Source organism: Odontesthes bonariensis, chromosome 22, assembly GCF_027942865.1.
Source record: "Odontesthes bonariensis isolate fOdoBon6 chromosome 22, fOdoBon6.hap1, whole genome shotgun sequence".
Classification (NCBI taxonomy): domain Eukaryota; kingdom Metazoa; phylum Chordata; class Actinopteri; order Atheriniformes; family Atherinopsidae; genus Odontesthes; species Odontesthes bonariensis.
In genome coordinates, this window is record NC_134527.1 from 12,888,383 (window position 1) to 12,911,765 (window position 23,383).

Here is a 23,383-nt window from a genome sequence, read left to right on the forward strand (position 1 = left end):
CATTGTGTGGATGTGTTGTATAATAATCACATCTGATACACCATAGCTTTTGTTAATGAATGAAGATCCTGCCCGAGGCTCCTCATATTAACTTGCATGGCCACTCAATGACAATTGTAAAATATAAATGGTTTATTATGTGATGTGCAAAAACACATATCAGTTCGACTGCTCCTACTTAAGATTAGAGTCTACATTTTCCTCCAATCAAATGGATTATACTTATGAACACGAGGGCACATTATTGTTTTGTGGTATAAGACCAGAATGTGTTTGGAACGAATATGAATACAATTTGTAGCCTGAGAGGGATCGATGCTCAGGTTTGCTGCAGAGGTAATTAAGTGCCATCTAGTGGACAGTTGGTGTAGTGCAGCAAGAAGAACTGTAATGCTCAGTTAATAATAATAATACTAATACTGCTAATAATAAGATTTATAATACCCTCTTTTGAAATGAACTAATATCGTTCATTGTTCTATGTCTTGCCCTGGTTTCACATGACCTGTATCTGTCCACAAAGAAAACGATAAAAGTCAGAGGTTTGTTTATTGTATCTGACAGACAGTGCTATAAAAAATCCTAATGCGAGAAACTATCACTGCAACTGCTTTATATAAAATAGAGAGCCCTAATATTGTTTGCAGTGAAAGCTACAGAGACATACCACACCCACAAGCGATTAGTCCTAAAAATGCAATAACAATAATGATAATAATTGTAAAAAAAAAAACAGTAAACAAACAAAAGGAATGATTTATTGAATCGACTCAACGGAGAGAGCTGCACGGTGGTGTGGTGGTTAGCACCGTCGCCTCACAGCGAGTGGGTTTCAGCTCCAACTCCCGCACTTTCTGTGTGGATACATGTTCTTCCTGTGTATGCGTGGGTTCTTTCCGGATACTCCGGCTTCCTCCCACTGTCCAAAAACATGCATGTTTGGTTAATTGGTGTCTCTAAAAAAACTGTCCATGTGAGGGTGTGTGTTTGTTTGTCTCGTGTCTCTGTGCGGCCCTGTGATGGACTGGCGATCTGTCCAGCGTGTTCCCCGCCTCTCGCTCGATGGCCGCTGGGATGGACTCCAGTAACACCGGACCGACGGATTAAGCGGGTATAGAAAAGGGATGGGTAGATGGATTCAACAATAACAAAAAGGAAAATAAATAACGTTTTCATCTTAAAAAATATTTCACAAACTTTAGCTGTAAAGTGCACTTGCACCACTAGATGTAAAAACACTCTTATTTACAATAACCCTCAGCCTGTATTTGCTTTTGATCGCACGTTGTCAACGTGTTTTATAAGGTAAGCCTTTACGTGGCGAAACAATTTATATCCAGCAGGTGGCGCAATAAGTATGCTATAGGTGGCACGTCGTGTCTTTAAGGAGCCACTTCACATGTGCACAGGTCACCTTCATCACTGTCCATGACGTAAAGAGGAACGTCACAAGACGCTGTGCTGCCTTCATGGTGGTCTTCAGCACGGCAGGGGAGAGAGAGAGAAAAACATCCATTCATTTCAATCATGACAAAACCCAAGGAGAATATTCATATTCCATCCTATTGAGATGCAAACCTCAGTTTATGCTTGTCGTGATAGCGTGGTTGCTCATGTCTGATGAGGCAACTTCAGCAGAGTTCTGTGAGGCTGCCTCGTGGGGCATCTGAAAAAAAGAGCGACCTCCATTGGAACCTTTGAGGGACGCTGGCGTGCTTATCTGTCATATGTGTGAGGGAGAGAGGGGACTAACCAGGACGGGGGGAGCCATGAAGAGATAATTGAAGGGGTAGTACAGCAGGTTGATGCAGGTGGAGGAGTACAGGTCTGCATAGCGTATCAACTGGCTGGCAAACAGCGTCTGCGTGGAGCCGTTGCGCAGGAGGCTGCCCATCTGCCCATAGGACATGTCCATTCTGTAGGTCAGCACCTGCAGACACACCCAAACAGCGCGACGATTAGCTGGAGCTATGAGCTCTCAAACTGAAGGCATGCTGTGCAGCACATAATTAATTTCATGTTTTAAGCGCATTATAAGAGGATTCTTATTATCTCATGATGCTTCAAATCTGGATCTTACTGCATGGACTTAAGCTTCCAGCATACACGCAATGCAAGGAGACAGGGTTTGTTGCAAATAGCCTACATTATATATATATATATATATATATACACATACATATATATATACATAGATATATACATATCCCTAATTGGAGAACAGGCAGTGAAAGCACCCACACAAAAGTTTTGATTTAACTTTTGATGCTTACCTTCATTCTCGTCTGAATGGCACTGATGTTGGGACACTCTCGACTCCCGCTGTCCAGGTCTCTTCAAACAACAAAGAAAATAATGAACAACTGATGCATGGTTTTCTTTAAGATGCTGTGACTCGGGAATGAAGCGAGCAAAGATCCTGGAAACAATTCCGCATCAAGTGCGCAGTGTAACTATGAGAGCGATATCTTGCAACCTATTCTTAACCCTGAATTATTTATACATGTAATACTTTGTTTTCCTTCTCTGATGTGCGCTGTAACACCAGAATGCATACAAGTGCTGTAAAGGTGCTTTTGCTCCCCCTGCTGGTCAGACGGAGACACAACACATCAGAGATAAAAAGCACTTCTGAATTCCATTTCCTGATCAAACCGTGTGGAGGATTTTAGGCGTTTTAAGTTTGAAAATGGTATGAGAAGTGAAGATAAACACAATGTAAAATGTAAATTTATGTGTTTTGAGCTTGACTTTGAAATAACTGCTTGTATTAACTTCTGCAACCAAATTAGAAGAGCTGTTAACAGTTTTTCTGCACATCGCAGGTGCAAATAGGTTCATTTTTAGCTTTGCTCCACCAGCCATCTTTTTTTTTTCTTAAATCAAGTTTCTGCTTGAAAATATTTTGTTGAAACTGCGTCTTTGTGTCTCTCATGCAAACAGAGCAGCAACCCACTCACAAACTTTGCACACAAAAAGCATTGGTAGGTGGTGAAACTGATCACATGTGGGCTTGTCCTCAGTAACGTCTTTTCTTATGTCTAAGAATGTCTGTTCTGAATCCTTTACAGCTCCCCATAACTAAAAACACAGGTATAATAGGGCCTAAATGATGAAAAACGTATAATCTACTCAGTAAAGACGCTTGGGATTAATTGTTGGTGTTTTTTAAGCACTTAACTACCTTTTTGGGTAAGCTTTGATTATGTAGAACAGATGGAGACAGACTCACTTGTAAAGTTCTGCTAAGAAGACATCGAGCCGTTTCAGCTCCTCAAACAGATCTGAAAAATCAAAAAATGTCAACCCATCATTGAAAGCCACCAACTGAGGGTAAATGAGTGAATGAGGACAGGACTTGGGGTTCTTGCTCTTACTTCTCTTTTCCTCCCACACTTGCAGCTCCTTGGTGAGCTCTGGTACAACCAGGAAAGTCTTCCAGCCCTGACGTTTCTTAGATTTGAGGATGTCGCCAAAGATGTGATCTCCAACATAGAGGATGTCCTTGCCTTTGACGTCCAACAGGTCACAGACAACGTCTGAAGATCCTGAAGACACATAACACTCAGTAAGCTCAGCATGGAAGAGCTGGTGCATTCTGCATTTTCTTTCATTTTCAGAGATGAAGGGCCTGTTTTAATGTCTGAATTTGGAGAGCAGAACCACATCTACGGTTCTGAAATTGCATTGTGTGGCTTGTCTGAACTGATGATCAGGAACGAGGTTTATCTAATATTAGCAGCACATTAACAGCTGTTTGATGATAATATACAAATTCACAGACCCATGTTAAAATAAAGCACAGGATGTTATATCTATGCCATTTTGAGGCATGAAGGGATTAAAGACTTCTAACTGAGCAAATGTGATCAAGAGAGACGAGCAGTAAGAATCATTAATCACTGTGTACAGGGGATGTTTGAAAATGTGATTTCGAAACTTTTTACGGGGGCATAGATTAAGACAGAAGGTCTCCATTGGAAAAAACAAAATGAACGTTGCACAAATGAAATGAATTGTTTTAAATGAGCTCAGGTCAACCAAAGACAATATGACATGTGAAACGGTGTCTTTCTGCTCAAAGTGCAGACTTAAAACAAATGTAGAAGAAAATGTGAATTTTAACAACATCAGTTGGTTTTCATACTTAGACTTTTATCAATCTATTCTTCTGAATAATTGGTGTTTGTTTTGAGGTTTAAATGTATCTACAATATTCAGTTAAAGCTAAAAGACTTATTAAAAGTATGAGCAAAGCCCCAGATCCTGTACTTTTGTCTCTAAAAACGATTAAAAACGTTAAGCATTGTCCCTCCCTCACAGCGTTAGAATGACCTGCCTATCTTAGATTACATTTTCCAAACTGTGCACAGCCACTCTAGAGGACACATCTTCCATTTAAACACAGTGAAAGTAATCTGACAATTTCAGCTCACCTCCAGAGTACACTGTTCCATGCTGCAGGTCACCAGTGTAAGTACCAATGCGCAGTTTTCCTGTGTTCTGGGTCCAAAATATATGATACTGATATTAAAACCTGCTGACACTCCATATCATGTGTGAAACCCTCACCGGGAGACATTTTTACATACCGTGTCCACTTGTCTCAGCACAGTCCCATCTGCAAAGAACAGCGGCTTCTTGGTGTCCACGACAACAAGGTCAAAGTAGGAGCGCCAGGAAACTTTTGGAACTGTAGGCTGCAATAAAGAACAATGTTAGGCTGATATGAAGTGGTAAAATTCTACAAATCCTCATTGCTGTTAAAACTGCCTTACATTGGTTTGACTTTCAAGCAGGTACGTCATGATGGCCTTAAAGAGGAAAGCCAGGTGGACAAAAAAGAGAGAATTTTGAACTGCACCACTGTTTTCTCATTTATTGTCAGGAGAATTAGACCTGGCATAATTTAAGCTTGTGTGCTCACCTCTGTATAGTTGTAGTCACTGTTGGTAGCGAGAAAGACCTTGGCTACCTCTTTAATCTGGGTCAAGAGCACAGGGATGTTTGGCTGAAATAAAAAAGAAAAGTATTCCATTCATTCAGAGAACTAAAGTACATTCAGGTACACAAGCTGCTCGGTTTACTCACATCTCTGATGACGTATTTTTCCAAATTCTTGATAGTTCGTTCTTTCAGGATCCCCTGTACGACACACAATTCTAATTTGAATATTTATAGCACACGCTAAAGTGAGGGGTCACATACATGCAGAGCTTTTTCTGTAACTTGTAGGATGCAGCACTATAATGCTTAATAGCTCACTGTATCGTGAGCGTAGTCCATTGCATCTCGAACATCCTGGAACATGCTTCTGTAGGACATCAACAAGTCGCCGTGCTGGAAACCTTTGAGGAGGCTGGGAGAGTTCAACAGCAGAGGTGGGGAGGATGAGAAGTTGTATTTCATGGGTAAATATAGAATTGTTCAAGCAGTCAAACTTTTAACAAAGTGTGTTCACTTACTTTGTGTATCTGGTGCATCTGGTGAAGAAATCCACCAGGCAGGCGTAGAGATAAGTCTCTGTAGGATGCAAGTGAGTTGTTTATTTGGCATTTTGAAATTTTGATCGAACTCTTGGAAAAGTAAGGGCTGCAAAACTAAAAGATATGATTTCCACATTTAAATTTACTCTTAGTTTCTGATTAAAAAATGCAATAACAAAGGGAAAAAAGGACTTAATTCTGTAGCCTACCTGAAAGATTGAATAGGGTGTTAAGAATGTAAAAGCGGTCTGTGTCATCTCTTTGGATGAACCTGTTTGGATAGTAGTTCTGAACTTCTTCTCTGTGGACCAAAAATATGAGTCAATATTTCCAGTCAAGTTAAAGAAACTTGCTAAAATTTCACAGAACTGTCAACAAATTGTAAACTTTACACTTTGAGGAAGCGGAACCCATGGCTGCAGACTAAAATGTTGCCATTCGAATCCACTTTCAGGAGGTTTCCATATTTGGTGTCAACCACTAAACCACTGGGAGGAGGAAAAATGGGGACAAGGGAAAGCAGGAATTCAGTCAAAACAGCACATCTATAAGACAGCTGATCTATCAGCTTAGAAGTTTTATTGTGACAGTAAAGACGAGACACAGAGAAAAACTTCCAACTAACCGTGTGGGGAAGCTGGGGTCATATGTGTAGCGCAGAAGCTCATGAGGGTATCCAATAGACACCATTCTGTCTCTTAGGAGCTCAAACCCCATGCTCTCGTAGTCAGGAGACTTATAAACTTCAAACCAAAATGCACACACAGCAAATCATTAGCACACAACCAATGAATCTCCTGCCTGAGACAGTTCTGTACAAAGAAGAATTCAATGTGTCCACAGACGTGACAAGCAGCCTCCTCGTGATGGCACAAAGGTCATCTCTTTCCTTTACTTACCTGCCAGCGTGTAGTCCATGTCGAAGCCATAGCATTTGATGTCTTCCAGTGTCAGGCTTCGGTTGACGAATACCCTGCAAGCGATCAAACCCAAAAAACACAGCTGAAATGTGCACAGTGACATGCTACAGGTAAAGGTTTAACACGTTGAAGCACACATTCAGATCTGATCAGATCAGTTTGAAAGCATCGGTTCTGCTCTGAGATTAGATTAAAATGAGCACAGGGGCCAAAAGTCATGAAACACTGATGAGATCCCTTTTTTTGTTGTTGTTTTCTGCCATGTTCTTTGGCATTCTTGCAGTTCCTTACTGGATGTTTTCCATCAAAACATAATCTTCTTGTTCTAGTTTTAGCTCTCGCTGCTCCTCAGTGGGAGTGGGGCAGGGTGGAGGCAAGTGATGTTATCAATACCACTATGCTATCATCGCCACTGTTTCAAATGGCTATTAATTCCCCAACATGATGCGTTTTCAATAGACTGCTGTTGTGCTGTAACCATAAATAGTTTCCTGTGAAACTTTCTCATACAGCCTGACAGAGGAGGGATGTCCCTCTACGGGCTTGATGGCTCAGCCTCAAACCTCCCCGACAGTCCATACAAAATCTGTAGGGTTGTTGTAAATAATTCACCTGCAAACTCTTGTTTTGTGAATTCCTCTTCAGATCAATCCGACAAAATAAAACTAGCAGAAGGAGGGAGGGGTGGGTACAGCTCAAGTATCTGCTGATTCAATTATATAGTGCCGGGGTGTAAAGTTATGCAGAAAGAGGAGAACGTCATACAGCGAGCGCTCTGATTTGTGAAAAACACCGGTGGAGATCATCATTTATGGTCTGAATTTTTTTAAGGATTTCTGGATAATAGTAATTAACAATAAGTCACTTCCCCACATGTTGTTAGGACCAATGAGGTACAGAAACTCCAAAATAGATAGAACTCACTTTTGTTCAAAGTCTGTCTTCACCTTTGGCTCATAATTGGAGAAGCTGGGAAATATGTCCATGGCCTCCTGAAGTCCAGGTCTTGTGATGAACTCTTCTGCGGTCAACACTTCCAGTCGTCAGTTATTGAAGGGGCCTTTAAATGATCAGTTTCAGCCAAGTTTTGAGGGTGTGGTCCTGGGTTTTCTCTCCGCTGACGTGCGCAGCTGACTTTGTGGCTTGTTGGTTATGCAGGACAGCGCGCATCCAGCATCTCGCCTTTGGTATTTGACACGCATTCATCCTGCAGGCCCTTCAGCTTTGAGCGTGTAGATTGTGTTATCAGAGGCGCACACATGTGCCGGGGCCGCGTGAGTGCGTAGGTTGGTGGGAGTTCCCCAATGACTGTCAGTCCTGCTGTGACCCAAACAGTTCAAGTTGTTTCAAAGCAAAACAGTTCAGATATTTTGATTTGTGGTTAATTGGGTTTTAATTTAGATAAAAACTTGAATTTCAAGCTTATTCTAAAGCAAAAAGTCTACGTGGTTACACTCCGTGGCCTCCTCATTGAAGGTGTTTCATAGGTACATATTTTTTAGTTAGTTAGTTTAGTGAAACTTGTGTTTTGTACAGTGAACGTTTTTATGAGAGATTTTATTTTTAACGTAGAGACAGAGATCTTTGTTTTGAAATTTGATCATTTATATACAGTACTATAGAAAAGTCTGTTTTCTTTATTCTCAGTTTTTGTGCCTGATCCTTTTTGGAGGAATGTTTTTTGCTGATGTTGTTTTGTTTTTTTTGTTTTGTTTAAGCCACTTAACACCTACCTATGAATCATTCAAGTATAAAAAGGCACTTTACTCAAAAGATCACCCAGCACTGTCTCCTCATTACAGAAAATAACCTAATTTTGATTGCATCTTTAGGCACTTAATTACTAGCAGCCTGTCCCAAAGAGACCTCGTTTTTTCCCTCTTCTATTGTTGCAACCATCAAAAATGCAGAAGATAAAACAGCGGGACACACATGAATAGTAATTCTGCTCCAACAAAGTGATTAAAACTTATCCCAGCATGCTGTGCAATGTACCCTTAAAAAAAATGAAGAAAAAAACTGAGCGGTGGACAAAAAAAGAAGTGGCAGGCTTAAAAAAAACAAAACAGAAAAACTTTACAGCAGATGAGCAGTATCTGTACTAAGTAATGTCCTTGAGAAATAGGACAGCAAAGACCTGACACAAGACCTGAGAGATGCATTTGGACCTTCAGTGGATCCATTGACTGTTCACCGAAGCGTCACCAGAAATAGCTTCCATGGAAGGGTGGCTGTCAAGAAGCCGTTCTCAAGGAAGCGAAACAGGGAGAAAAGGCTGAGGTATGCCAAATGACACAAGAAGTGGACTGAAAATCAGTGGCAACAGGTCTGATGGAGGGCTGAATCCTCCCCAGAGCCCAGACCTAAACATTATTGAAGCAGTGCGGGATCATCTTTACAGGAAATGGAACAAAAGGCAGCCAACATCCAAAGAAGAGCTTTGAAATATCCTTCAAGCAGCCCGGAGAACAATTCCTGAAGATTCCTTAAAGAAATTGCAAGAACCCTTGTCTTAGAGGGTTCATGCAGTGTTGAAGAATAAAGGTGCTCATACCAAATACTGACTTTCCATCTTCTAACATTTATACAAACTCTGATTCTGCCGTATTCTAGCTCCTTATAGGTTTCCACATGTTAAAAAAAAATCTTTCACCTAGTTTCCATTTTACTGACAATGTATAATGAAAGGAGGTTTGCTCAAGACTTTTTCACAGCACTGCCTGAATTAATGGTATTTACCCTGTTGTTGGTACTTTTTATCTTCTGTAGGCTATTGTAAGTTCTGCACAAGCACATGGAAAATGGCAAACTGTGCAAATGTCACACAGACAGGAAACATTCCAGGGCAATATTGGCAAGATGTTGAATTTATACTACAGTAATGAATAATGATAGCTGACTCATCTGTATGTAAGCAGGTCAAGGTGAAGCTAATGCTTACCAGTCCATCTTGGTTCTGTTCGATCTGTTTTAAGTTGGTGTGTTATATACAGCTATGTTAATTTCCATTTTGATTGCAGTGTCAAGCAAAGAATATCTGTGGCTTTTAAGTAATATTGCGTGTTTTTTAACTACAAGAACACAGATGAACACATATTTAGGGTTTGTAATTTAACTTACCAAGAAAGGGAATTCTTTATAGGTGTCTTGGAAAAGCACCCCGTTGACCCATAGTGACCAGTTCAAACCAATATTTCCTTTCAAACTATTTTTATTCTTTTTATCTACCATGCAGCTCCTTCTCTTCTCCAGTTTCTGTGAAAATTCAGCTGAAGTTACTTGGATTTTACATGAATTACTCTTAAATTTGTTCAGACCTTCTTCTGTTTCAAAATATAGACACACAGTATGTGACCACACTTATAACTCAAAAATAGATGCTCATTTAATGTCTACAATAAATTCCCTGAATCATTCAAACCTGGATGGAAAATAGTGATAGAGGTTACACCACATCAGTTCAGAAATCTTGTTCCAAATGGTCCCAAACTCTTGATATCCACTCAGAATTTGGTCTCATATGTTTTGATTCCACTTAGTTTCCCCTCAGTGGGCATTTTCCTCTGCGATGCCGCTCCTTTGCAGTGCATCCTCTTAAACTCTGCGGCGATCTCCAGCGCCGTCCGATTTTTGGTATCAGGCATGTTGATCCTCACATGTACCCCACAAATGAGGCAGAAAACCACGAATATAAGGAAGCAAAAATGGTCCAGTTTCTCCTGGAAATTAGACATTTGCGTGTCAGTATGAGTAAGGCATTTCATCTAATGAGACATTTGACTTGATTAGTCATCTAGCCTGTGCTTACCACTAAGATGGGGAAAAGCAACCCAAGCACAAACAGGCACGTCCAGTTGATGGTGCAGGCGAGTGTGTATCCAGCTGATTTGAATGACTGAGTTAAGATTTCCCCTGGAAGAGAAACTGTCGCTGCGGCTTAGGATCAAGAACACAGGATGGGCAAAAAAGTCAGTACGATGTCATAGTTAGTTGATTCAAACAGGCTGTGCTCTGCTTTTTAAACTTAACAAATATAAGCAAAGATCTTGTGTATAAATGTACCTGGTCCACTTGCAAAAAAGAAAACGAAGAGTAAAATGAGAACCAAACTGCAGTACGGCATCCACGAGATATGACTCTGTGGAGAACAAAAGAATTTAAGTTGCTGCTCAGATGTCGTATAGAAATATGCATCAGACATTGGCTGGTTTGCAGTCTCACTTGCAGGTACACAGCGACAGTGAGGAGAACCAGAGTTGCAGACATTCCCATGTACCCTCTGAACATCAGGACCTTCTTGCCCACACTCTCAATCATGACAAACTGCAACATCAAAGCACCTTGAGTCTGGTACAGTAATGTGCAGTTGTTGTTGCACAGAATTAAACAACCAGATGGGGGCCCTATACTCACACGTGAAGACAGTCAACACAAGTGGTTTACAACAGAGAGAACATTTTGAGACCTTTTTTTCTTTTATACCACATTGAGTTTATGAGTTTTATACCACAATGAGTCTGTCGCATAAAACAAACTTTGATATCTGTATGTCTAAAATCTGTTTTTTCTTTTACTGATACAGGATTTCAAATATGTACAAATCGTGATCGGACGACAGTGAAAAAGGACTTACAGAGGCTACAGAGGTGAAAAGTTCACACAGGCCTGTTCCCAGAGCAGCATGCGCTAACTTGTGTTCTGGGATTCCAGCTGCACGAAGTATATCAAAAGAATAGAAGTACACCTGGAGAGAAGCATTTGTACATGAAATTTACATTTATAGAAGTGATGCGTGTAATTTTGGGGGGTTCTTTTTGAGTCAGTGAAGTTACAATGTTGATGCTTTGGGCATACATAGCAACCTTAATCATCAGATTAGATCAGTACACATTCATACAGAAGAATGTACTGTACCCCAAGTGCCGTTAGCATATGTAGATCTCCTGCAAAAGTTAATGTTTAGTGTGACAAATAACTCACAGTATTGATGCCACAGAGCTGCACTGCAGAAAAGGCAACAATGATAGTGAGGAGCTGCCAGCGAAACGTTCGGTTCTGAATCAGCTCCAACACTGAGTGGCTGCGGACGCTCTGCAGGGCATCCTTCTCCTCCAACATCTCCTCCACCTCCCTGCTGGAGTCCTTGTTGCCCCATAGCCTCTTCAAAGCTAAAGAGGACCAATGAAGTAGGAGGTTTAGATGGGGATGATGTCAAACAAAACGCAACAAGGTCAAATCTATTTGTGAAATGGATCCTCCATGGTTTAAAAAAAACCTTTCTCACACCTTTCTCAGAGGCCTGGCGGTCCCCTCTGACCAGCAACAGGAATCTGGGAGACTCTGGCAGCAAGGGCAGGGTGAGGAGCTGGAACAGCGCAGTGAAACCGTTGAAACCAAGCAGCCACGGCCACTCCTTCTCTGTGCCAAGCAACTCACTGCAAGTGCAAATTCTACTTTAAGATATGTAAGAGTAGAGCTATCACGGTCTCCAAAAACACTCTCTGGTCCAGTTGTCTTGTTAAAGGCGCACGTGTTATAAGGCTGTGAGACTCTGTCACAACTTGGGTCTTAATCTTTCAGTGAGAGCCACTCGCACAAGATAACTGGAGAGATTATAAAGGAGGTTAATACCTCTAACACCTCACAGAACTACTGGCCACACATCATCTGTGTACATGACAATAAAGTAATCTTAATCTTAATCTTCTCAACATTCTGATTCTAAATGAATGTCTTTTAAGCCATCAAACCAGGAGAGAATTGCGTTTTTCCAGTTCATCTTTGTGTTTCCAGAGCACATTGTTGCAAGATGGGCAAACACAAATACCACTACCATAACCCAGATGCATGTGGATTTTGATAATTATTCAATATTTATGTGTGTATTTGTTGTAATTTACTTTGTTGTAATCAATTTACTTTGTAAATTACATTTCTATGTCAGAAAAGTTCATTATATTTGTTTGATGTCACACCAGTGTAAAGTCTGTGGGTGTGTACGCTGGGGCCTGCATGAGGAGCTGTAGCACAGAAAGTGTAAGCCATTAAAGTGGAGTCATTAAAGACTAAATGTGAATGCTGATTAAAAAAAAAAGATTTAAAAAAAATACAAATATATAATCAGTCAAAATTGTTTAAGAAAATTATTATCATTGTTATTTTGCTAGCTTGAAGGTACAAATGAAATATCTGGTACATCCATGATGCTCAGTAGGCCATGGGAGTTGTTTTTTTTACAACCATTGTGTACCTATGATTCAAACCCCCACCCTACACCACTGATCCACATTGGATCTGTTATTTGAACCTACAACACCACACCTGCTAGTCCTTACTTGACTCGACTTAGCGGAGACGATAACAGCCACCTCACCTGATCCCCAGTAGCTGACCACAGAACTTCCCCAAGGACATGAAGGTGGCAACAGTCACACCCACCATCCCTCTCAGCCTCTTAGGAGCACATTCAGTCAGGTACATTGGGTGTACTGAAAGACCCACTCCTGGAAAAGGACATAAGATAATCAGACCTTTAAAAATGATAGATAGATAGAGGCAAAAGAGCGACACATACACCTGCATGAATAGAGACTGTAAATGAGTAACATAAAAAAGAGAGCTAAAGCGACTACCTGAATTGATGCCATAGAGAAATCGTCCCACCATTATCATTTCAAAAGACATGGCTCTTTGGCTTAAAAGCATCAAAACCGCTCCAAATATAGCCACAAAATTATTTAACAAAATGCATTTCTTCCTGTGAAACAGGGAAACAGAGAGCGTCTTATTGTGTGTTTCTTTGAAGGTGCCACTCATAGAGGACTGATAAAAGTTGTGACTTTCATGTTTATGAGCACCAACCTGCCAATTTTTGAAGCCAGTGAACCAGCCACAAGCGACCCAATTAACCCCCCAATGCAGAAAATGGACAGAGCGAAGGACCAGATGAGAGATACATCCCATGGCTCCAAAGAGAGGCTGTATCTGTCCACACAGGTTTTGTTCACCAGCTCTTTTATAAACTGCAATGATAAGATGTGCCAGTACATATACTCTGCTTTATTTCCACTGAGATGTAGTAAAGGTTCTTGTAGCTGACAAAGATCGTATTGATACAAATGATTGCATCCATCTAAACTTTGTTACTCTACTTACAGCAGAGGGAGACGTCATGACGGACATACAGAATCCATACTGAAATGTCCCACCAACACCACAGATAATAATGGCAGCAATTACAACAGGATGGTCTAGCTGCAGAGATGTTCAAAATTATGGATTGTTATGAGTATTCTATATCAGATTCTACTTTTTTTATCACCACATTTCCAAAAGCTTACATTCATAATTGTGTGCTGGCTACATTTTAAACAGTATTTGATTAGTTAGATGTAAGTGTATTCTATCACAGATATAAAGAAAAAACTGTGCATCAGTCAAACAAAGTCGTATTTAATATAACTTACCAGGAGAGTTAAGTGCTGTGTCATTGTTGAAGTCATGAGAGAAGTCTTTTCAAACTGTTTCCGGGCACATTGTTCGAAAACACATTTAACTAAGTACTGAAATGATTAACATTTTGTTCAGGCCAAAGAACAAATAAATGTTTGAGAGTGAGTAAAGTACCCACTGTATTTGGTAAATGGTTTGTGTGCATGCGTAACTAGATGACGGACTTTCCCCACTGATGGACAGCCATACTGTAAAGTTATTTATTGTCTTGGAATCTATTTGAAAAGTCAGGAATTTATGCCAAGTGACGCATGACGCACACGACATGAATATCAGAATTTCCTGAAATCTTCAACCTCTCAGTTACGTTTTTTTCTTTTTTCTTTTTAATTCTTTTAACAAACTGTCTTAATTGTTTTGAAATATTTCAGGTCACAAAAGTTCTTAACGACCTCCAGAAATAGACATTTCAGTTCACAAGCTGTGAAACAAGGTATATACAATATATTCAATATACAATACAAGAGACCGTCTTGTAATGGGATCAAAATCGCTGCAGTACCGGTGATATCTGGCACTACGTCTGTCTTTAAACTTTGACCTCATCTAAACATTTGTGAATTTCCTGCCTGCATCTTGTGTTTGTTCTGACATCATAATGTTGATAGAAAGCTTTCCACAGACATTTTTTCATGGTCTGTGGCTTGCATTGTTTGGATTTAGATTTTGCTCTGTGGTTTGTTGTCCACCAGCCAGATTTGGTCAAGTATCTTTATTGCTTTATTTTGTAAGGTTGCTGTTTTTGTTTATTTTCTGTATTATTTTTTAACTCCTTTCTCCCTTGTGCCAGCTTGTTAGTTTAGCTGTGTTGTATTTGTTATTCCTCCCGTTTTCTTGTCATGTCTCCGGTATTCTTCTTGTTTATCTGTAGTGGTGAAACACACATATATGAAGAAATGTAAAAAGTGAATACCAGCAGCAGGTGAAAAAGTTCTCAGTCATTAGGTGAAATGTAATTACTGATTAAAAAAACTGTAATATTTGTTCAGCTACAGCCGGCCCGCTTTAAACCCCTAAATAGTGCACAAGAAGTAAAGTCTTAAATGACATGTTCCAGGGTTTTATTTGACGGTCTGCTTCATGATTGAGCACAGATCCTGGAGTGTTGCTCCAAGAGGTTACTGCACCTGGTCTAAAAATAGGTTGACCAAAAATGTTGGCTTTACATTTTGCAATAAAAGGCATATGGTGTGTTAAAAGGTGCTGCTGGCAGTAGTAAATTGAGCTGCTCATCCTCCCCCTGGCAAGAGCAGGAAGTGTATTTCTCAGCATTTTAAGCTTCAGATTAGAAGCAGGGAGTCTTTTGCAGATTTCTCCAGACTGCTGCTTGTGGTGGTTCAATACCCAAAACTCATTCTAATGAGACACCAAGTTAAAACCAGTCACAACCATCCTGTGTCAGGCAGAAAATTTGTCCGGATTTTTTTCCCCTGGAAAGAAAAAGCACCATCAGCTTCAGATGTGAATACCTTTTTAAAAAAAGACCAAAAAAAAGTCTCCTGCATGGAGATAAAAAGCTGTCGCAGTTACCTGGTTGGCTCCACTTAAGGCTGATTGAAAGGGGAAAGGACTGACTGCATAAAACAGAAACATTTTAAGTCAGTTCTTACCTGTGATAATCTGCATCTTAGGATAATAGTGTAAACCTGCTTATTTTATTTCATTCAGGATAAAGATGCTCTCAGTTTAAATGTTATTTTTAACCATTAAAATGTAGACTAGAATTGTTAATTTTTTCATTCTATCTATGTGAAAACTATGCTACAAGGTTTCCTAGTTTGAGTGAATTCCTCCAGGTATCTGATCAGGCACGTAGATGATAGCCTGTCGAACAAATTAAACATGTCATGAGCCGGAGACAGATTGATGCACAAAATAAGCTGAAATCTACTTTATTGTGTTTAAGGAGAAAACATCGGATACTAATCTGTTGCACCTATTTGGTTTTTTAGACTCCTGGAGCAAAGAAAGGACAAACGGGAACATCAAGAACCAAACTAAATCCTTTGATGTAACTACAGAAAGAAAACAACACCCAGACTCCTTACACACATTTTACAAAAGGCCTGATCTGTTGACTTAAAAAGAACATACACAAGTTCTGACTGCGAACGAGCTGAACAACCTTAATGTTGGTTGAAAATTATTTCTGAGCAGCTGTGAGTCTGTCAGGCCACCCACTGTTCCCTCCCACAAACCTGACACTGCAGTTTCAGCTACACTCCTGTGTGAGTGGACGACACACTGATCTTGAGAACAGTGACGATCTCAGACTTTAGTTCAAAATCAGTGAAAGAAATAACACTTCTTCTTTAGCTGCTGGTAAATAAACCATATATACCAATGCTGTTTCTCAATGGTAGTGGGGGTACTGGTGTCGAGAACATTACACTGTCAGCCCTGATGGAGAAATGGCTGTGTGATGGTCGTCAGAGATTGCCATGAAGCTTTGTACATATAGGACCCATAAAGAATAAGCTCTGATCACCCTGGTAATGGCCTGACTGTTTGTGTAGGTCCAATATCTACATTATTGATCATGATAATAACAACATGTTTTCAATTAATAGTGACCAGTTCATAGCCTTGTGAACACTGCAACCTCTAAGGCTAAACTTTAATGGTCAGTAATACATTTGTAAAAAACTATATTTTGTCAAATTGTGGTTGGCCAAAAAAAGCAATCAAATCGCCAAAGACTCACATGTTAGAATGCCCAACTTTTCAGAATGAAACAGGTTAAACTTGGTGCAAAAACAGATTGGTCTATAAAGCTAATTTAACCCTTCATAACAACTGTAAGTGGGTGAGTTATTTATTTATTTTTTCTAATCTAAGTCAGGTAAAAAAGGTTTAAAGTCACGCAGAATTAATGGCAGCAGCTTTGAGTGATAGATGAGAGCTGTGGCTGCTACCCAATGGATATTTGGGGTGTCCTTGATTTCTCGGTTAGATCCATTCCTCACATGTCATTTCTGGTCCCTGAAATCCAACGTAGAGATGGCCAAATGACAAACCCAAGGCTTCAAATCAATAGTGTAAACCAAAAGGTGACGCCACAGTGGCTACATCCATCTTTCATACACAAACTGTGGTCTTGTGATGCCATCAGCTTAATGGAAGTGTGAGATTAATCACTAGAGTGTGTCTGCCAAACTGTTTCAAGCCTTTCTTTGTGGGAGTGTTCAAAACAAAATCTAAATGTCACTTTACATTTTCATGGGAGATGTTAATCATTTTCTCATTACAGATAGCAAAATGACATTTAGTGTTATACAAACAAGTATAGACATGTACACGGTGTCTGCAAACTTTTTATCTTTGGCATAGTCCAACAGTAATTTGTATGAAATTTACATTTATTGTTTTGACCGATTGACTGATGCTCAAACCCTCAAGTTTTATTTTCAATGTCAACACTTGATCAAATGACTTTCTGACTTATGTTGTTTGTTTTGTCTTTATATTAGTCCGGCAGACATGAGAAAGTCCTGCATTTACAACCACAGACACTTTTCCAGTGGCTAATCAGTAAATTATATTATAAAAAACACTATCCCTGTTTCACTTCTTCCATCCCTCGCATTGGTCGTAGATTTGCCATGAAGAAGCAGCTTAATAGTTGATATTCTCAACATGTGTCTTTCCTGACAAACACTGTATGCACTGTATTTCGGGACTCAGGACCTTAGAGAAACACTCAAGGAGTCGTGCCAAATTTGTGAGGTCGTCCGAAGTAGATGGAGAGTCAGGCAATGCTTGATCACGATGAATAATGAATGACTCACAGGTTCACTTTACAAGGACCTTTTCAGGTTTGCACACGTGTGCTATATTCTCTCTATCCAAGTGTGAAGTGCAGACCTGGTTTGGGAATAAGGCTTTTTCAACACTGCGCCTTGCTTGACAGGAATAAAGACTTTTCAGAACGTTATTTCAAACAGCGACATCAGTCTCATTATTAGATTCGACTCCACAACTGGGACATCTCAGGGTTATAATGGATCCAGATAGACAGAATATGAATATAACTGTAGTGTTGTGTTCAGTTTTAACTCGGAAGATGACAGAAGCAGCTGATTTAAACCCTGGCTTTTGCAGCACAAAACATGACATGTTGGTAAGAATGTGTTCCAAGCAGCAAATGAACATGCAGGCCCCTCAGTTCTTCTTTTTGTACATTTGTTTCAAGATCAATTGCTGAAGTGAAACAAAAAGCTTTACTCTCTGACGCCCCTTCATGTTTTTATTGTGTTAAGTTGACCTGATCAGACCATAGTTGCTGATTCCATTGGTGTTTCAAGAAAAGTGAGCAACCTTATTTCCACTTGTGCATCGTGAGGGTCACATTTACATTAATTTGTTAGCAAACCCCACTTGACACAGCACACGCAATGTAAGAGTTACTTCCAGTGTGGGGCCAGTTGGAAGCTTAGAAGTAAACCTTCGAAGCTGTCCTCAAAACTGTATGCTAATACAGTATGTAGTACTTTACCATGGCTATATTTTTGTAAGTTTATGACAAAAATACATGCTTTCAAGTTGTCAGCGCCAATTTAAAAGTGCCGGTCTCATCGAGTTAATTTTTCGAATTGGCTGTGGCAGCAAACAGTGGCTGGAACAAAACAAGTATCGACGTTAATAACATTCACGTAATTCATACATGCTTTTATGAGGAAACAGATAAAACTTTCTGTCTTCTAGTGCCACAATTCACACAACAGTCAGACAGCACACATCTCATTTTATATTCATCTTCAGCATCATCAAGCCATAAAAAACTCCTGTTTATAAAGTCAAAAGACAGGCAGACCAATTAGCGTGTGTGTCTCTGTCTGTGCATTCGGGGCTGCCACCTATTCTCACTATCACAAATGACAAATTCACGAAGTGCACCGGTTTGTCATTCTGGCCATGGAAATAGACTGGTAACCTGAGAGTCAACATCTTGTATAGTGGCGCCATCATAGCTTTGAGTGTGGCACTTAAAGCTAGATTGCCAGTAAATCTTCACCTCAACATAATTGGCTGTCCTGTCAGGTGTGACGCGTCTAAAAGCTCTCTGGATTCAGGTATCAGAGACATTAGCAAAGGAATAAGAGTGAAAACAGGTGCAGACTGCTGCCCAAGAGCAAGCTTCTCGCACAAGTCAGGTATCCAGTGTCCATATAACTCGCAGCTAAATAAATCATGTTCAGTTAATTCCCAGCACAATGGCTGCAGGAGACATTGGGTTTTCGATTAAACTTATTGGATAGGATGGATCCCAAAATATATCTTTCTTTCTTCAGTTTCCTTTTCAGTGCAGTCCTTGCTGTCTTGTCAGTTGAATTGTCAATTAAATGGTGACAATGTGCTTAATTTTTTTATATCTTGCTTTATTTTTTGAGGGATTTTTGATTGAATATATTCAATTCAATTAATTAAATTATACTTTATTATTCCCTGGAGGGTAAATATATTACTGCAGTCTAAATTATTATTATATAAATGCTATTTGAATTTCCCCCATTGGGGGATGAATAAAGAATTTTTCTATTTCCATTTCTATTTTCTATTTCTATTGTTATAGATGAATAACAAAATAAATAAGACAAAAATCATCTGGCAAACATTTAAAAAGTTCGATGTGTAGCAGAGAGAGTTGTGTTGAAATCTTCAGCAATGTGGATGTTTTTGTAAAACAACAAACAGCGCTGTCAGGCAACACAGGTAAACTTTAAGAAGACAACATGGACAGCAACTCACAGCCAACAGTTCAACAACTGGGTGCAGAGATGCTCCCTCCCAGTGACGGGATAACACCATATGTTGAGAACAAGTACTGTAATCCTTCCTCCTTCACTGGTACCTCTTTGTCTGCAGTCTCTATCTGCTTGTATGGTTTTAAAGCTGAGTAGAGAGGTGTAAGAGTTCTCCTTGCAGCCATGTCCTGGTGAAAAAATAATCTTGCCTACCTGCTATTCCTACTGCGTCCTCATAAGGGATCCAAGCTAATCTATTTTATCTGCCAGTGATCTCACACTTCCCATGCTGATCAAAGGATACAAATATCTTAACCTTCCTTCTACATTCTCTAGTTTCTGCTTTGCATCCTTGACATCTCCTCTTCAAATCATCTGCATTTGGTGTCTCTTTCCTGGACTTACTCGGACTTCGGAAAGCTCAGTCAGCTGCTCCCGCAAACAATCAACCTTCCCTTTGCCATGGTTTTGCATCATAAGAGATGTAAAAAAAAAAGTGCCAGAGATACCAATAAAAATAATTCCAGCCACAGAGAATCCAAACCAACATAGAAAAAGTAAAAGAGTAATTGAGTACAAGAGAATGGGGCTATCATGGTGTCTGATTTTCACTACACTTTAATCATGGCTAAAAGGATTCACAATAAGAATTTTATTGCAGTATCAGTTCTAAAATATGAAAAGGAATATATTGCCATAAGAATACTACATGTTTGTCTTTTGAGTATTTGGTCCCTTTTTGGCAACTGAATTACATACAAAGTAGAAGATAAATAATAGTGCATAAACCAATCTTTATTTCATAATATTTCTTATTTTACCAGGTTAAATAAAATAAAAATAATTCAATATTCTTAGATGTTACAAGGAAATACCAATGTAAATGTCATTGCATGATCCTGGACCACATTTGCCATCAGCTTCAGTGCACCCATGCACCAAATGATTCAAACAATAGATTTTTTAAACTCTGCTGCAGGTATGGAACATCATCATTCTTCCCACCTAATTCTTTTAACCCTAATTTGTTATTTTGATGGGGTTGATGGAAAGCACCATCTAAATGTTGTTCAAAAATATACCACATGTGATGACTGTGAAGGAATAGCAATAATAGCAAATTATTTTTCTATTTATGAAATATATAGATATCATAATATCATATCTCATCAATGGAGGTATGGACGGCCGTGGCTCATTGGTTAGAGTCGGTCGTCCAATAACCAGCAGGTTGGTGGTTCGATTCCCACTCTCACCACTCAAAAAAGATTGGTGGAAGGCAAGGCACTGTACCCCCATGTTCCCTGGGCACTGAATGGCCGCTCACTGCTCCAGGTTGGCATCTGTCTCTGAGTGTGTGACCCTGTGCATATGTGTGTCGAAATGTTTCATCATACAATGAACAACTTAACTGTATCAATTTGCAGTGATCCTTCCTGCTTAGGGGAAAAGGGGGTCTAAATCATGATAAAAAGTTTCTCACAATAGCATAACATAACAACAGGATCTGAAATTTTCCTTTAATGTGTCACTCTTTTTTGTCTGCTGCATTGTACATTAATAGGAAGATGGAGGTGTGGACAACTGTCAAAGAACCAGTGATAAATACTAAGGATTTTCTAATTAGGTCAAAGCTGCATGTACATGTTTCGCCAACTGTCATGCAAAACTGCATCATTTAGATTTGCTGCTATCAGTCATATCAGTGCCAGTGAAGTCATCTGAGGTCTTGAGATGATTAATAAGAAGCCTGAAGTCAAATAAAGCCCTAGGGCATGACAATAAAAAAACAAAGGTAATTTCTTACCCTCTCAGTATGGCAGTATAAAAGCCATCAATGTTTTTTTATTTATTTTTAGCAACCAACATTTCTTCTCTAAAAAAACATAAATGAAATTTATTGCAGCAGAGCTTTTGCAAACACCCATTGAGAAGCATGATATGTCTGGGGAGCAAGAATGCCTCCATTGCAAACAGATGCATCAAGCCACACTGAACATCCTGCATAAAAGCCTTACATTCAGTTTGATTTACAATTCATAGCTTTGTAAGCAGTAAGTACCCGTTTGTGACTAAGAGAGCTGCACTGAATATGATGTTATGAAGTCATTTGATTTGAAGTACAGATGTCTCTAAAGTGGAAAAACTGTCTGAATAGCAATCGAGGAGACTCACAGTAGGAGACACTTGTAAAGAAAGGCCACATCTTTTAACAAGAAGCTACTGAGGTCAAAGGTGTACTTGATATTCGTGTTCCTAATGGGGCTGTACCATCACCCAGAGGAAATCACTGCCAAACATGTGAGTGACTGTTTCTGTTGAGTAAGCAGGCTGCTTCCTTTACTGCTTGACTCCTTGCACACCTTTTGCCTACCTGTCAGTATGATCAAAACACAGTCCAGTGGGTAAACACATGGAGCTGGGGAGTAAAGTAGTGCTGACTGTGTAATTGTGTGAGGCAGCATTTTGGGTCCCTTTTGAACTACATCAGATCGAGAATAAAAAGAGCTGCACAAAACAGGACTGACACTCACAACTCCACCTAAGACTCAGTGTCTTACATTTCATCATTCTGACGATAAAGGATAGGACAAAGGCTACATTTAATACATATGTATGGTCGAAATGAGGAGTGACAACAGACAGGCACCCACATGTTAATATTAAATAACAGCAAAAGGAAAAACAGTGAGAAAAAAAATTTAATGCGAGAATAAACAATGTGTAAGGTGCATACAGAAAATATGTAATGATCAATTGATCAATGTATTTGTTATTCATCTCCATTTATGAAATCGCATTTACATATTGTATGTGGGTGTTTATCATGTCAAATTCATGCAGTTTATTTCAATGACTAAATTCAAATGTTCTTCTATTGCAGAATTGTCATTTTAGTTGTGCATTTTTGATTCCTGGTTCCTACGGTTGCCGTAAGATGTTGTTCATTATAGCATTTTTAGACTTTGAGTGTCAATAACTTCTAATATAATACACCTGTCCTGGTCTATGTGGTTTTTTTTTCATTAAATACAAAAATGATCAGTTTTGCACAAATGTCTAAAAACATTTGAAGAAAGCATCCTCGTGTATATTTTTTGTGAATATCTCCAGCTTTCCTTTCAGTAGACTGGAATAAGATCCAAATGGAGCAGTAACCAGAACATACACTGCGAGAATTATGCACTGCTGCTATAGACCATAAATCTCAAACTGCAGAAAATTCTACCAGTGTGGTTAAACCAACCGTTAGGAGCCTCATATGGCACATAAATTAGATTTTTGTTGACGTTGTTTACAACAACATTTTTTATATTTCGTACCTTGTTGCTACCTCTATATTCCAGTGTTCATGAGTGTCCGTGTGTATACATTTTTGTCGGTTATTTATTGAGTTATTTGACATATTCATATTTATATATATTTGTTTGTCTCGTTTGTCTCTGTATGGCCCTGTGATGGACTGGCGGCCTGTCCAGAGTGTACCCCGCCTCTCGCCCGGTGACTGCTTGGATAGGCTCCAGCCCCCCCGCGACCCGACCGACGGATTAAGCGGGTATAGAAAATGGATGGATGGATATTTCTATAGATGGATAGATAGATAGATGGGCTGCATGCTCCCAAACTATACAATTTTAAAGCATTACCACTCAGCTGTAATTAACTCTCTCTCTTCAAGGTTCAAATAGTGCCAAAATAGAATGCCGTGTCTCCATCCCCG

General features: G+C 39.5%; 2 protein-coding genes across 2 annotated transcripts; both read right to left on the reverse strand.

Moving 5' to 3' along the window:
• Positions 1–742: 742 nt before the first annotated feature.
• Positions 743–7,584, reverse strand: nt5c2l1 (5'-nucleotidase, cytosolic II, like 1). The gene is made up of 18 exons (XM_075455231.1): positions 7,331–7,584; positions 6,386–6,459; positions 6,112–6,229; positions 5,879–5,974; positions 5,696–5,787; positions 5,466–5,523; positions 5,266–5,359; positions 5,092–5,145; positions 4,928–5,011; positions 4,779–4,814; positions 4,593–4,700; positions 4,437–4,503; positions 3,378–3,548; positions 3,233–3,284; positions 2,274–2,334; positions 1,754–1,930; positions 1,579–1,666; positions 743–1,477 (listed from the first exon to the last, which is right to left on the reverse strand). Exons 1-17 carry the CDS (start codon positions 7,390–7,392, stop codon positions 1,580–1,582), a joined length of 1,491 nt encoding a protein of 496 aa, XP_075311346.1. The 5' UTR covers positions 7,393–7,584; the 3' UTR covers positions 743–1,477; position 1,579.
• A 2,325-nt stretch (positions 7,585–9,909) lies between these two features.
• slc2a11l (solute carrier family 2 member 11, like) lies at positions 9,910–13,896 on the reverse strand. Its single transcript, XM_075456661.1, has 12 exons — positions 13,873–13,896; positions 13,562–13,660; positions 13,268–13,428; positions 13,039–13,163; positions 12,780–12,909; positions 11,693–11,841; positions 11,387–11,574; positions 11,040–11,150; positions 10,628–10,729; positions 10,469–10,544; positions 10,215–10,342; positions 9,910–10,125 (listed from the first exon to the last, which is right to left on the reverse strand). Exons 1-12 carry the CDS (start codon positions 13,894–13,896, stop codon positions 9,910–9,912), a joined length of 1,509 nt encoding a protein of 502 aa, XP_075312776.1.
• Between the last annotated feature and the right edge of the window lie 9,487 nt (positions 13,897–23,383).

Bases quoted from the DNA above. Each gene is read 5' to 3' on its own strand.
- slc2a11l (XM_075456661.1), bottom strand. From the start codon at position 13,896: ATGACACAGCACTTAACTCTCCTG. The intron at 13,661-13,872 runs GTAAGTTATATT...ACATCTCTGCAG, and splicing joins CACAGCACTTAACTCTCCTG to CTAGACCATCCTGTTGTAAT. The intron at 11,151-11,386 runs GTGAGTTATTTG...GCTTCTCTCCAG, and splicing joins AGCTCTGTGGCATCAATACT to GTGTACTTCTATTCTTTTGA.
- nt5c2l1 (XM_075455231.1), bottom strand. From the start codon at position 7,392: ATGGACATATTTCCCAGCTTCTCCAATTATGAGCCAAAGGTGAAGACA. The intron at 5,360-5,465 runs GTAAGTGAACAC...GAACTCTCCCAG, and splicing joins AGATGCACCAGATACACAAA to CCTCCTCAAAGGTTTCCAGC. The intron at 3,549-4,436 runs GTGAGCTGAAAT...ATGTGTCTTCAG, and splicing joins TGGAACAGTGTACTCTGGAG to GATCTTCAGACGTTGTCTGT.